Raw genomic sequence first — 14,004 nt, forward strand, 5'->3', positions numbered from 1 at the left:
ATCTGTTTAAAGTCCGTTCTGAGGGACGACGCATAGACTGATGAATCACCTTGTTGGTGAAACACCGGGATGACAGTTTATAAATGGGTCAGGATTCAAGGCCAGATTAGACAGCTTAGAGGCAAGTGTGTGTACCTCCAGGGCATCCTGTCAGCAACACACCACAAATAAGCATCGATATATGAGGTCTGCAATAAAGTTCCAGGACTGATGTTTTCCTGACAGGTGGCAGCACTGGCTTTGGTTTCATAATTGGACGTGCATCGTAATCTGCCTGTCAGTACTGTGTTAGGTGTTGTATTGACCGGTTGTGTCTTGAAGCAGTGCTGGAGTTTTGTTAAACTTACAAGTGTTTCAATCGTGTTCTGAAGATCGTGTTCCATGACAAATGCATGGAACAGAAAATAATCATCAAGTTTTGGTAAAAACTAAAGGAAAGTGGCATTGAAAATTTAGACATGTTGAAGATGGTGTATGGGGAGACACAATTAGAAGATCACGTGTGTTTGAGTGGACAAAGAGGTTTGTAGGAGGAAGAATGGATGTCAATGATGATGTGAGCTCAGTATACTCATCAATTGCCAAAATGGATGAAAATGTCAAAAGGTGAGAATATGTTGGTCCAGTCTGACCGACGTCCGAAACTCCAATTAAAGGAAATAGTTTTGTATCAATAGAAGAGATCCAGAGAGCCGTGACTAATGAGCTAGACTTCCAGGAAGATTACTTTGAAGGTGACTACAAAACAAAATTGGTACGTTTACAATATATTTTATTGGGCCAGCGGCTAGGGTGCCAGCTTAGGATTCCTAGGATCCTGGGTTCGAATCCCGGTCGATCGCTGAATTAACGCCAGGGGGGTTGACTCAGCCTGTCATCCTTCCGAGGTCGGCAAATTGAGTACCAGTTCACTGGTAATTCCCTGTGTGTCGTAAAAAGCCGACAAACAGGGTTGGCGGCAGGAAGGGCATCCGGCCGTAAAACATTGCTTCAAAAAGGGGACCAAAAAACAACAACAACCACGGTCCCCGAAAAAGGCCAACCCCCGCTTGCGGGGAAAAATGGCCTCTAAAGGTGTTTTTTTTGTTTGTTTTTTTTTACAATATATTTTATGTTGCTATAGTCCTGGCACTTTATTGTCCGACCCCATTTTACATGGGGGTGCTCAAAACGCTATATTAGTGAGACATTACTCTACAAAGTCCAAGACAGCCCAAGAAACAATTGAAAATATAATTTGACGCTTCTGCGTTGATGGATATATTTTGACCCACATAAGATGACAATCCACTGTGGTGTTTCATCTCAATTAAAGGTCACATGAAAAATTAAAGGTCACAGAAGCGAGAGAAGAAAAGAGAAACGATACACATAGAAGAGAGCATTGGATAAATCTAACTTGAGTTATGGTCTGCCAAATGATTTTCAAAGGGCATATGACCATTGACTTGTTTGAACAAAAAAAGTGAATCAGTTAAAAACAAGACCGAAAGTCGAACAGCGGCGTAGCCCGGCTTGTTTCATACTTTAGTTGAAGAGGATAATATGACCTGGGTGGAGATACCATTAGCAAATAATGTAAGTATTTAATTATTTGGAAGCCAATAAGCCCCCTCCCCCACCCCACCCCCCCCCCCCCCCTTCACATGTCATCACCCTGTTGTCACAATTTCAGTTCCCTCAAATCATCCAGTGTGATAATTTGCCCCAAACAGGAATATGACGTAATAAATGAACGTTCCCGAAAGGGTGTTGAAAGAAACATAACTGGCAAAGTCGCATGACATTGTACCTTTCAGAAGCGTAATTGTCGGCTATAAAACTCGCCCAAATGTAGGATAAATATGTGAAGGACATACATACATACATATGGAGAGACAAACGCTGTAAACACAGAAAACAAACATCTACGCCATAAAAAATCATTTGTTTAATCACGAATTTGCCAGTTCTAAAAGCCTCTTTGCGAGTTTAAAGAAGAGGAAGAAGTGCTAAAACATGGATTAGTCACACAGCAGTTTGAACACAACAACAAAAACGCATTTTAAGGCCATTTTCCCTGCTAGAGCAGGGGTTAGCCTTGCGGTCCCCATGACAATCTTCTCCATTTTGCCCTATTTTCTGCATCTCTCCTTGTTAACACCCTTGCCCGCATTTCTTCTTTCACCATCTTTAGCCAAGTCTTTCTCGGTCTTCCCCGTCCTCTACTTCCTTCTACATTCATTTCCATCACTCTTCTCAACCAGTCACTTTCATCCTTCCTCAACACATGACCAAACCATCTCAACCTGTTCCTTTTCACAGCATCAATCACAGGCTCTATTCCCATCATCTATTGCAATTCATCATTTGTCTTCCTCTCTCTCAACGATACTCCGCACATCCACCGAACCATTCGCATTTCCACCCTTTCCAGCCTTCGTTGCTGCTCTACATTCATGACCCATGTCTCGCTCCCATAAATCATAACACTTCTCACACATGCAGCATACACCTTTCCCTTCAGCTTCAATTCAAATTGAAATTCAAACAGCAGTTTGAACGGAAAAAAATATTTATTCTACGACAGTAGAAACCCTTTAGAAGGACACGGAACGAGCATACAATATTATATATACAGTCGTGATATTTTGCAAAGCAAGAGAAAAATATATACAACTAAACAGTAGCAACCCACAAACAACAACAACCACAGCTACGATAACAATCAAGTGTTGTAAAAGATCCTTATTTTCACGTGTTTTACTTCATGTGTTTCAAGTGTTTGTTCGTGTTTCACACTTAATGAAAACTGTGTCTTCATGTGTCTTTCACTGAGGAGAGGCTTCCATTTGGCCACTCTGCCATAAAGCCCAGATCGGTGGAGTGTTGCAGTGATGGTTGTCCTTCTGGAAGTTTCTCCCATCTCCACACAGGATCTCTGGAGCTCAGTCAGAGTGACCATCGGGTTCTTGGTCACCTCTCTTACCAAGGCCCTTCTCCCCCAATTGCTCAGTTTGGCCGGGCAGCCAGCTCTAGGAAGAGTCCTGGTTGTTCCAAACTTCTTCCATTTAAGAATTATGGAGGCCACTGTGCTCTTGGGAACCTTCAATGCAGCAGAGATTTTTTTTGTAGGCTTCCCCAGATCTATGCCTCGACACAATCATGTCTCTGAGCTCTGCAGGCAGTTCCTTGGACCTCATGGCTTGGTTTTTGCTCTGATATGCATTGTCAGCTGTGAGACCTTATATGGACAGGTGTGTGCCTTTCCAAATCATGTCCAATCAATTGAATTTACCACAGGTGGACTCCAATCAAGGTGTAGATGCATCTCAAAGATGATCAAGAGAAATGGGAGGCACCTGAGCTAAATTTCAAGTGTCATAGAAAAGGGTATGAATATTTATGTCAATGTGATATTTCAGTTTTTTCTTTTTAATAAATTTGCAAAACTTTCTAAAATCCTGTTTTCTCTTTGTCATTATGGGGTATTGAGTGGAGATTGATGAGGGAAAAAATGAATTTAAACGATTTCAGCATAAGGCTGCAACGTAACAAAATGTGAAAAAAGTGAAGGGGTTTGAATACTTTCTACATGCACTGTATAGGAAGAGTTCGTTAGGAGTCGATCTACTACTCTCTTCTGGTACGTAGAATAAACAGTATTTGTAGAAGTTCAACAAAAGCCACATCACTGTTCATATCGGTAAATATTATTCCATCGTGTTTGGAAAAACTGGAAAATTGGAAAATAATATAGCCTATTTTATTCCAGGAGGTCCCAGAATTACCCACCCAAAATATCGTTTCGATCGGTTGAGCCGTTTTTGCGGTACCTTCGAACGGACGGACGGACATTTGGTGAATTATAGTAAGATTTGTTTTATATTTGGATGTAAACTGAACTCAGTCCTCAAACTACTTGTTTGGTAAATTTTCAATTAAAACAAAAATATGTATAAGAAAAAAAAATTAGACCATGTTTCATAGTAGAAAATGTTTCATAGCATGTTTTCAAAACCAAACCTTGATTACTTAGAATAGCCAGACACTGCTCATGTTCAAACAAGTCTAAATGTGCCCGGATTTAGATGCCACCCTTAAAGAACACAGACTTGCATTTTAGCAGAGGGATTACGATATCAAAATTGCCATGAAACATAATTGCAATGCCTTATTTAACTTTTATAGTGCAAAGGTCAGAAGGCCCTTGCACCTCACCTCGTATAGGTTACGATGAGTGTTCAATGTTGAGAACATCACCTCCAAAGCCTTCTTCCTAATAGTGCTATTCAGCTGTGGCCTGACCATCATTAAAAAAGAAAAGAAAAACAGCAAAGTTAACACTGCAAAATAAATAATCACAAACACTCCACCTTACAGCATCGTACATGAAAGACCATTCAACCTTTGCAGATGGTTATTTGTACAATTTTAAACTGGAACACACTTCGACATCACGACGTCGACAGATATGCCTTCGCCCACATTATTACATTATAATACTTGCAACAAGTTTGATTTAACTCCATTCAGCTGTTCCCAAGTTATCACATTTATACCTGGCATGACCTCAGACCTTTGACCTCTTGACCCCAAAATTCAATAAGTTCATGTTTACATCATTATACATACCTGAAATTTTTTTTTCCCCTTTTTAAGGCCATTTTCCTTGCCAGGGTGGGGGTTAGCCTTGTGGGACCCATGACAACAATTTTCATGGTTTCCTTTTTGAGGCAATGTTTTTTTATGACCAGATGCCCTTCCTGACGCCAACCCTTTAGTCGCCTCTTACGACACGCAGGGATACAGTGTACCTATTCTAAACCGGAGCACACACCGGCACATTCATCCCAGCAAGCTGGTACTCAATTTGCTGACCTCGGAAGGATGACACACTGAGTCAACCCCGCTGGCGTTAATTCAATGATCGATCGGGATTCGAACTCAGGATTCTCGGATCCCAAGCCAGATTATACATACCTGTACCAAGTTTTAATTTAAATCCATTCAGCTGTTCACAAGTTATCACATTTTTACCTGACATGACCTCTGACCTTTGACCTCGGGATCCCAAAATCGAATCAGTTAATCTTTACATCATTATAAATATCTGTACCAAGTTTGAATGAGTTCCCTTCAGCCGTTCTCAAGTGATAGACCTATTACAGACTTTGAACTCTGACCTCTTGACCCCAAAATATAATCAGTTCATCTTTACATCATTACACATTGCATCATTCTACATAAATTTGGTCAGAATCCCATCACTGGTTCACAAGTTATCGCGGTAACATAATTTTTTACCTAACATGACCTCTGACCTTTGGCCACATGACCCCAAAATCTAATAAGTTCATCTTTACCTCAATATACATACCTGCACCAAGATTGCCTAAGATCCCTTCAGCCGTTCTCAAGTTATCGCGGTAACGAAAACCATTCAGGGACAGTCAACTTCATCGGCGGATGCATAACAAACAGAACAGCACCATATATTTGGGAAGGATTGGTCTATTATCATCTTGCAATGATTTCCATGTGGGCAAAATACACGGAGTTTATGACCAGCACCTGAAATACTTGTCCATCAGATTCCGCAGTTCGCCAATCCAGCAGTCTCGTGCAGGGTGAATGGACTGGGCTCGAAACGAGAGCAGCAATAGCACCGACGAGTTCTGCACACGACGAGTTGAAAAACTACATACAAGCACAATGAAACGACATACAAGTGATAAATTCGAATCAGGAATGTTACACAGCGTACCGGACGACACTCTGAGCATTTCTCGACAAGGCCAAAGAAGCGCTGAGGACAGCCGTGGAAATCTTTTCGTGTGTAGAGCTCCTCGATAGCCGTCAGCTGATCATGCACCTTATTCACAAACTCTGGGTTACGGAATGTCTGCACATTCAAACAGGCAGAGAGATTATTGACAGAGCAAGTGAAGCCATTATAAGGGGGTGGTTATGACACTGAAGCAGTACGCCATATATATATATATATATATATACATATATATACAGTATATATATATATATATATATATATATATATATATATATATATATATATATATATATATACAGTATATATATATATATATATATATATATATACATATATATATATATATATATATATACATATATATATATATATATATATATATATATATATATATATATATATATATAGTTATGGATTCGTCACTTCCGCTGTGGTGGTTTTCATCCACTTGAAACACTTCTGGTTCTATGTATTATTATTATCATTGTTTAAGTGAAATGGCCATTAGTATAATCAAAATGTAAAAGGTTTATTGTTCATGAACAGTTTGCAAAGGTTAAAAGCGTTAAAAGAGACAACTGTTAAAACGTTAAAGCGTTAACTGTTAAAAAGACAGGAAGCCGGATCGGGAACCGGAAGACGACAGGGTGGTGAAGAAGAAGAGGCGTGGTGAGCAAAGTCGGAGAAGACGCGTGACGTCGAGGCTCTGTAGCGAGCGTGGTCTACCGAAAGTCACGAGGGAATTTTAAGTTCCTTGAAAGGACATACATATATATATATTGTTGCGGTTTTGTAAATAAAGGCAACCCTCCCCCATAGTTAGTTACACCACAACATGTAGCCTCGCATCATTAGTTATTTCTTATTAAATGTGAAGTATAGTCTCCTTCCCAGTGTTAGTATGCGTTGAGGCAGGCAGGGTAATGGTAGGCCTCATTGCAGCCGAAAGTGCCTTGTCATGGGCCTAGGCCAGGCCTTGCAGGCCCGAGGGAGGAGCTGGAGGGCATGGCCGGTGAGCAGCGAGCAGCCAATGGGAGCTGAAGGGAGTGGCCAAGGGTGACCAATAAGGGGCTGTCACGACACGTGACCCCAGGCGGCCAATGAAGGCCCGTGGAACGTTCGAGTGGGGTGTCGGGGGGCTATAAAACCCGGCCCGGACCCGCGCGCTCTCTCTCTCTCTCTCTGGCAGGCTGGCTCTCTTGCAGGCGCTCCGAACTCTCTCTGCCACGTCGACCCTGAGATACGCTCCTCGGATTCCTGCTACGTGCACGACCTTGATCAACGCCCCTACCGCGAACATCCCAGGCTGTGCTGTCCCAGGTTGGAGCGATCCTTGGGGGTTTCCGTCCAACGAGCCCATCCAGGCAAACCGCACGAAGCGGCCGCGCTTTGGGCGCATTACCCTCTTCCTTCCCTTCCCCGAACGAATCTGAGGGCCCTTGTCTGGGACCCTAGATAAGGCCACTAAGATTCTTCGCTGTGTCCCTTTTCTGTGAATACTGTACCTTGTAAATAAATCCTGTGGTTTGGTTTCCAACCTGGCCGTCATCGTCCTTTCAACATTGGCCTAGCATTGCCCGAATTAAAACCGCTCGATCGGGTTCAATAGTGTTAACGGCACGAGTTACGCGACGCACAATCGCTCGAGTGTCCAGTACCAGCGTGACTCGTGCGAGGTTCAGTCCCCGTTCTCACAGCTGCGTGTGTCGAAGGTACTAGGGTCGTTACCGTTAACCCTTCCACGCGTAGCTGCGGGCACGGCGGCTGGAATTGCTTAGCAATCCGTCCACCACGAGTGTAGTGTGGGTGGCGGCCTCGTGGACTCGGAGTTCGAGGGGAAGCAGGGCTTAACCCCCCCTTAGTATGTCGACGAACCCGAGATCCGCAACAAAATTGGTGTCCGGGAGTGGGATATTTGGACCTGGAGTGCGCTTCGCATACTCAAAAAAAATTATGAGCGTACAAAATTTAGTTTAAAAACACATTTTTTTGAATTCGTGCAATGGCCGGCCAAGATGACCAGGTGCTGGTGGGAATAGAAAATGTGGACGAATTAATGACCCAGGACCAGCAGGAACAATAATTGTTAGAAGGGGGAGTTGATGAGGGTGCAGCAGGAGGAGGAGAAAATGGCAGCGCTTCGCACATGGCGGCGGAGGCCGAGCCCGCTGTGCAAGCCGGGTTTAACATTGAATTATTCTTAATTCAAATGGAAGCATCCCTTGAGGTGCAAATAGAAGGGTCGAGATGTGAAATGAATAAAAAGAGCGAGGAAATAAACTGCAACATGAAAAAGATGAGGGAGGAATCCAGGTGCAACATGGAAAAGATGAGGGAGGAATCCAGGTGCAACATGGAAAAGATGAGGGAGGAATCCAGGTGCAACATGGAAAAGATGGGGGAGGACATTGAGCGTCAGATGAGCAGGGAGGCAGCAGTGGTACGCGACGAGGTGACGCGGTGCGAGGAACACGTAGAGGAGGAAATAGTATTAATAGGGGCGCCACGGAAAATAAAGGAGGAAGAAGAAGGAATGATTGGAATAAAAAAAACACGAGGAGACACAGAGAATGAATTAAGGGAGGAGGTGATGGAGTATGTACTAAGTTTGTGTTCGCACCGTGATGACATGCTTGCTAACCAAATGGAAAGTTTGCAGGTGCTGGCAGAGAAGCGGGGGAAGGAGAGCCCCGAGGTGAGTTGCAATGGCGGAAATGTGTTTGGTGCGAACGGGTGCTCGGCGAGCTTGGGGGTCGGGATAGACCCGGGCGGTCGTGAAGGGCCCATTGTGAGGGGTGAGACCGACACGGAGTGCGTGGAGAGAGAGTGCGTACCAGAGTGTGTGGAGAGAGAGTGCACACCGGAGTGTGTGGAGAGAGAGTGCACACCGGAGTGTGTGGAGAGTGCACACCGGAGTGTGTGGAGAGAGAGTGCACACCGAGAGTGCACACCGGAGTGTGTGGAGAGAGAGTGCACACCAGAGTGTGTGGAGAGAGAGTGCGTACCGGAGTGTGCGGAGAGACAGTGCACACTGGAGTGTGTAGAGAGAGAGTGCCAACCGGAGTGTGTGGAGAGAGAGTGCACACTGGAGTGTGTAAAAAGCATGTGTGCACAGGTGTGTGAGTATGGATTGGGTAGCGGGTTGTGATGACGCGGCCCAGGCATCGGCACCGACCGGGGTAGTGCTTAGCGGGACGAGTAGCGTACGCGAGCCCCCGGTGAGTGGTGTGCTGTGGGGTCCGGAGGGAATCGGTGCTGCGTCGGTCTCGCAAGGACCGGCGTGCACGATTCATGCCTTCCGGCACCCGCACGGTATTGTTGGCGCCGTACCGCGGCAAGGGCGATCGGTGGGTTGTGAGGGGAAATTTGAAGTGTCGCAGCCATGCACCTTACCGAGTGAGGTGCTCTGACCTTGGCCAGTTGGGTCTTCGTGCATGGGACCGAAGGGCCGCACGCAGGGATTGAGCCCGGCACTTGGGCCCATTAATTCCTCCCCCCGCGGATCATCAATGCCGGCCGGGCAACCCATACAGGCGACCAACCACCCGCATGGATTACCTTGGCCTTAGAGGCCGAGGCACGACCAAGTACCTCCATAAATGGGGGCTCATAGTTTAGAGGACTGGGGGTAGTATTGTACCCCACGTGGGGGAATGGTAGCGTAACCATTCCTCCCACGTGGGGGGGGGGGGGCATGAGCATTAGTTTAGGGGGATGGCAGTGTTAGGCTCATGGAGGGGCCAGCAATGGTTGACTCCATGGGGCACCGAAGCTAGCCGAAGGAGGGCTAGGATAATTGTTTGGGATTTAAAGCGACCTTAGGGACCAAGATTTAAGTAGTGACACCTGAACTGTAGAGGGGATGTAGAGAGTTTGGTGGTTGTTAAAGAAAAGTGTGTGCATAGTTGAAAGGGACGACGAGGGAAGCACGAGTTAGAGGGGAAATCAGTTAGATAGATGATGCTGTGTGTGAGGAATTGTGTTTGAGAAAAATGGAATTGTGTTGAGGTGTGAGAATAAAAGGTGTGAGAATAAAAGGTGTGGAATGCATGGTGTGGAATGCATGGTGTGGAATGCATGGTGCGAAGGATTGAATGGGGGGAGTGGAACCCATTCACGAAGGCCCGGGTGGGTAGTTTAAGGCTGGGTAGAGGGTGCAGGTAAATTGCATGGATATTGACACCTGGGGGTGCTGATGGTAGAACGTAGTGTTTTGTGAGGTGCATGAGGCGGGGGAATGACTGGGCGTGCGGTTTAATTGGTAGTTATGGTTATTGAGGCACTCCGTCACTGGTAGCTTGTAGGCCAGGTAAGGCCGCAGGTAGGTTCTGGAAGCCAGTTAGGTTAGCGAGTGAGTGGGGCCCGAGGATCCAAGGAAAGGACCTGGGTTGCCCAATGCCAAGGTGGGCATCGAGGGGGTAAGCGCCAGGGAGGGCCTTCCCCAGGTAGATAGGAGTAAGGAGCAGGCAAGCTCTGGAGGCGGCTCCAGTGGACGGAGGAACGCAGGTAGGTAGACCTGCTGGTAGAGCCACACGACCCAGCCCCGAGATTGTGCGAGGGCACAGGGAGAAAATTTGTTGGGTGAGACCCAAATTCAGGAGGGCACCACAGTGTGGGCAATGGGAATTCGGGTTCTTAGAACCACATAGTTTAAAGAGGCCTACTGGCAGGGTACGACCCCGGGGAGTTTAAAAGAGTAATGTTATTAGTGTAGTTAGGATGTGAGACCCCTTCGCACCATCCACAACCATTCACCAAGGAGGATAAACTTCCCACCAAGAGGCTCTGTAAGCTGTTTGGAAAGTGAGATGCATCACGACGTGAGTGGAACGTTGTTTTATTCCGTCCCTTCCTTCCTGGGAGAACCTGGGAGGGATTTGGGGACGAATTTGGCGTGAGAGGGGGATATGGGAGACAGGACGTAGAGACGAATTCTAAATACAAGGGGGGCTAGGGTAGTGTAGTCAACGGTGGGGGGTACGTACGGTTAGGGACGAGCTTGCTCCGCTCACTCTGCCGCGTTCCTCTCACCACACCAGGTGGGTGGTGCCTGGTCACCTTGAGTTCGTGTGCCACCGTTTGCTTTTCCGTGTGCTTGTTGCGCCTTGTCTCCCTCCCTCCCCACCCCAGGACCATTTGGAGGCCGACCTGTGGCATCATCTTGTTGCCAAACATCCCCTCATCTTGCACTTATGGACCACAAGCCTTGTGGCCTTGCACCTCTGCTGTGCAGCATCTTGCTGCCAGACATCTCATCATCTTGCTGCATATGGACCACCTGTTGGGTGGCACTGGCACCACACACACATGGATCACCTGTTGAGTGGCACTGATGCCACGCATTTGGACCACGTGTCAAGTGGCCCTGCTTGTGAATAAAAAATGATCCATGTGTGCAATTGTGAAGATTTAGATGGCCCTGAACTTCAAATGGCCTGTATGCCGGTCAGGGCCAGCCGGTTTTTGTTAGCCCGCACACCACAAGACAAGAAGCCGAAAGATGACGAAGCAGCACATGCCTCCTTTTCCCTTCTCCACTTCTTCCCTCAAATCCAGGTCCTGGGTTGTAGTGTTGTAAATAAAGGTTAAGTTTTGTGCATGTAAATATAAGAATGTTGCCCACCGGCTATGTGTTTAGTTAAAAAATTATGGAAATGCGCGAACAGTTGTGGGTGTGAGTCTGTTAGTTAGCTGCTCAATGCATTAATGGGGACATATCTAGTGTTAAAAATGTCGCACACATGGGTCAGAATAAATGCTAGGGGAATTACACCTATGTGTCACACTAAAAGTAATGGTAAATTTGCATGCCAGGCTCTACCGGTCGTTCCATTGTTGGGGTCGACTCAGGATGAGTCTGGTGAGAGGGTGGTAGTGTTGTGGTTTTGTGAATACTCTAAGGTACTCTGCTGCAAGGCTACTTCTGCTCAACACTTACTCCACCCCATCATGCATCTCTGCAATCAAATACCACGGACTCCTGCGACGACCCAGATATATTCATAGAGGCTCTGGTCGTAAGTTTGTTTACTTACAAACAGGTCACTTCATTCCTGTACTCTGGTCGGCTCAGCGCACTCCCACTCATCATCCCAGCGCACCTGGTCACAGAAACGCACACGATCGTACCTCCTGTCTGCAAACCCTGGCTAAATCACCTGAGTTCATCCCCACCGTACAAACAAACATGAAGCTCACCCTGTTCAATACCCGGTCCCTCAACAACAAAAGCCTCATCCTGAACGACTACATTCTGGATAATAAACTGGACTTTCTCTGTCTCACTGAAACCTGGCAACAACCTCTGGACTACTTCTCACTCAACCTCACTACACCCAATGGATATTCATACATCAATAAACCACGCTCGGAGGGCCGAGGTGGTGGAATTGCCGTAATACACCGACAGGACATCAAGACCAGCCTCATCTCCATCTCATCTGCTCCATCATTTGAACACCTGGCTTTTAAACTCTCTGGTCACACGCAGTCAGTCATGGCTGTCGTCTACCACCCTCCCAAACCACACCCATCATTCCTGTCTGACTTCTCCTACTTTCTGACCCAGCTCAGTTCCCTCTCCCCCTCAATCCTCCTCCTCGGTGATTTCAATATCCACATGGACTCCACTGACTCCACAATAGCCACTGACTTCACTGATTTACTCACCTGCTTTAACCTCACTCAACATGTCAACTTTCCTACCCATAACCGTGGGCACATTCTGGACCTTGTCTGCTCTACTGGATTAATTTTGCACCATCTCTCTGGCTCCGACCTCACCCTCTCTGACCACTTAGCCATCACTATGACCATCAACATCCCCACCCCAGCACCAAGGCATTATCACACTATCAACTTCCGTAAGCTAAACGCTCTTTCACCTACCTCATTCTCATCCACCCTCTCTGAAAAAATGTCCACTTCTCCCTTCGTTGACCTCCACACCCCTTCTGACCTCACTGACTACTACAACCACACTCTCTCCTCCTGCCTTGACCAGCTTGCGCCTATAAAAACCAAATCAGTTTCTTTCACGCATTCTGCTCCCTGGTTGACCCCTGAACTCTGCCTGATGAAAACTCGTGCTCGCCAACTTGAAAGACTCCGCAATAAAACAGGTCTCACAATTCACTCCCAAGCCTACAAGGACCACCTACAGCACTACAAAGATGCCCTCTCCCGTGCCCGCTCCGCCTAATACTCTCAAATTATCCACTCTGGCTCCGGAAACCCAAAAGCACTCTTCTCTACAATAAACAAACTCCTCAGCCCCCTGAACACCACCACCCAGTCATTCACAGTAGACAACTGCATCTCCTTCCTTTCATTCTTCCAAAGCAAAATTGACAACATCTACAACAGCTTAACCACCACCGCACCCACTCCCCCTCAAACCACCTCCCCCCCCTTATCCTGCCAACCCCTGTCTCAGTTCTCCCCAGTCTCCCCTACTGACCTCTCTGAACTCCTCATAGGAATGAAAACTGCCACCTGCACTCTTGATCCCATCCCCTCCAGCTTTGTCAAGGCCTCCCTTCCTGCTCTCTCTCCACTTATCACTGCAACAATAAACTCCTCCCTGTCTACAGGCATCGTCCCACCATCCCTCAAAATTTCTGCTGTTACCCCCATTCTGAAAAAACCTGGACTAAACCCTGACACCCTAAACAACTTCAGACCCATCTCCAACCTACCCTTTCTGTCAAAAGTTTTGGAACGCGCTGTAGCCACTCAACTCAAACATCACCTCTCTGCCAATAACCTGTATGAAACATTCCAATCCGGATTCCGCTCCAACCACAGTACTGAAACTGCTCTCCTCAAAATCACCAACGACCTTCTCCTCTCCTCTGACGCCGGCAACCTCAGCATTCGCATCCTCCTCGACCTCAGCGCCGCCTTTGACACCATCAATCACACCATTCTCCTCACCCGACTTGAAACCACCTTTAACATTACCGGCACTGCCCTCTCTTGGATCAAATCATACCTCTCCGACAGGCACCAATTCATCTCCATCAATAACTGCAAATCCCCCACTGCTCCCCTCCCCCAAGGTTCAGTTCTCGGTCCCCTCCTCTTCATCCTGTACCTGTTCCCCCTTAGTCACTTAATCCGTCGTCATGGTCTCCAATTCCACTGCTTTGCCGATGACATCCAGCTTTTCATTTCCACCAAGTCAATTTCCACCGTCACCCACTCTATCCTGACAAACTGCATCACTGAAATAA

The 14,004-nt window shown here is 46.6% G+C and overlaps 1 protein-coding gene across 8 annotated transcripts in view; it reads right to left on the minus strand.

The window, feature by feature from the left end:
- The window catches only part of TSC2 (TSC complex subunit 2), a 177,517-nt gene that overhangs the window by 86,551 nt on the left and 76,962 nt on the right, over positions 1 to 14,004 (minus strand). For all 8 annotated transcript variants that reach the window (XM_078774796.1, XM_078774795.1, XM_078774794.1 and 5 more), the window contains exons 12-14: positions 5,747 to 5,884; positions 5,554 to 5,657; positions 4,201 to 4,282 (exon numbers count right to left, since the gene is read on the minus strand). In XM_078774796.1, coding sequence (XP_078630922.1) covers positions 4,201 to 4,282; positions 5,554 to 5,657; positions 5,747 to 5,884 — 324 coding nt within the window. The remainder of the gene's footprint in view (positions 1 to 4,200; positions 4,283 to 5,553; positions 5,658 to 5,746; positions 5,885 to 14,004) is intronic.

Source organism: Myxine glutinosa, chromosome 3 (genome assembly GCF_964187855.1).
Source record: "Myxine glutinosa chromosome 3, kmMyxGlut1.1, whole genome shotgun sequence".
NCBI classification, from domain to species: domain Eukaryota; kingdom Metazoa; phylum Chordata; class Myxini; order Myxiniformes; family Myxinidae; genus Myxine; species Myxine glutinosa.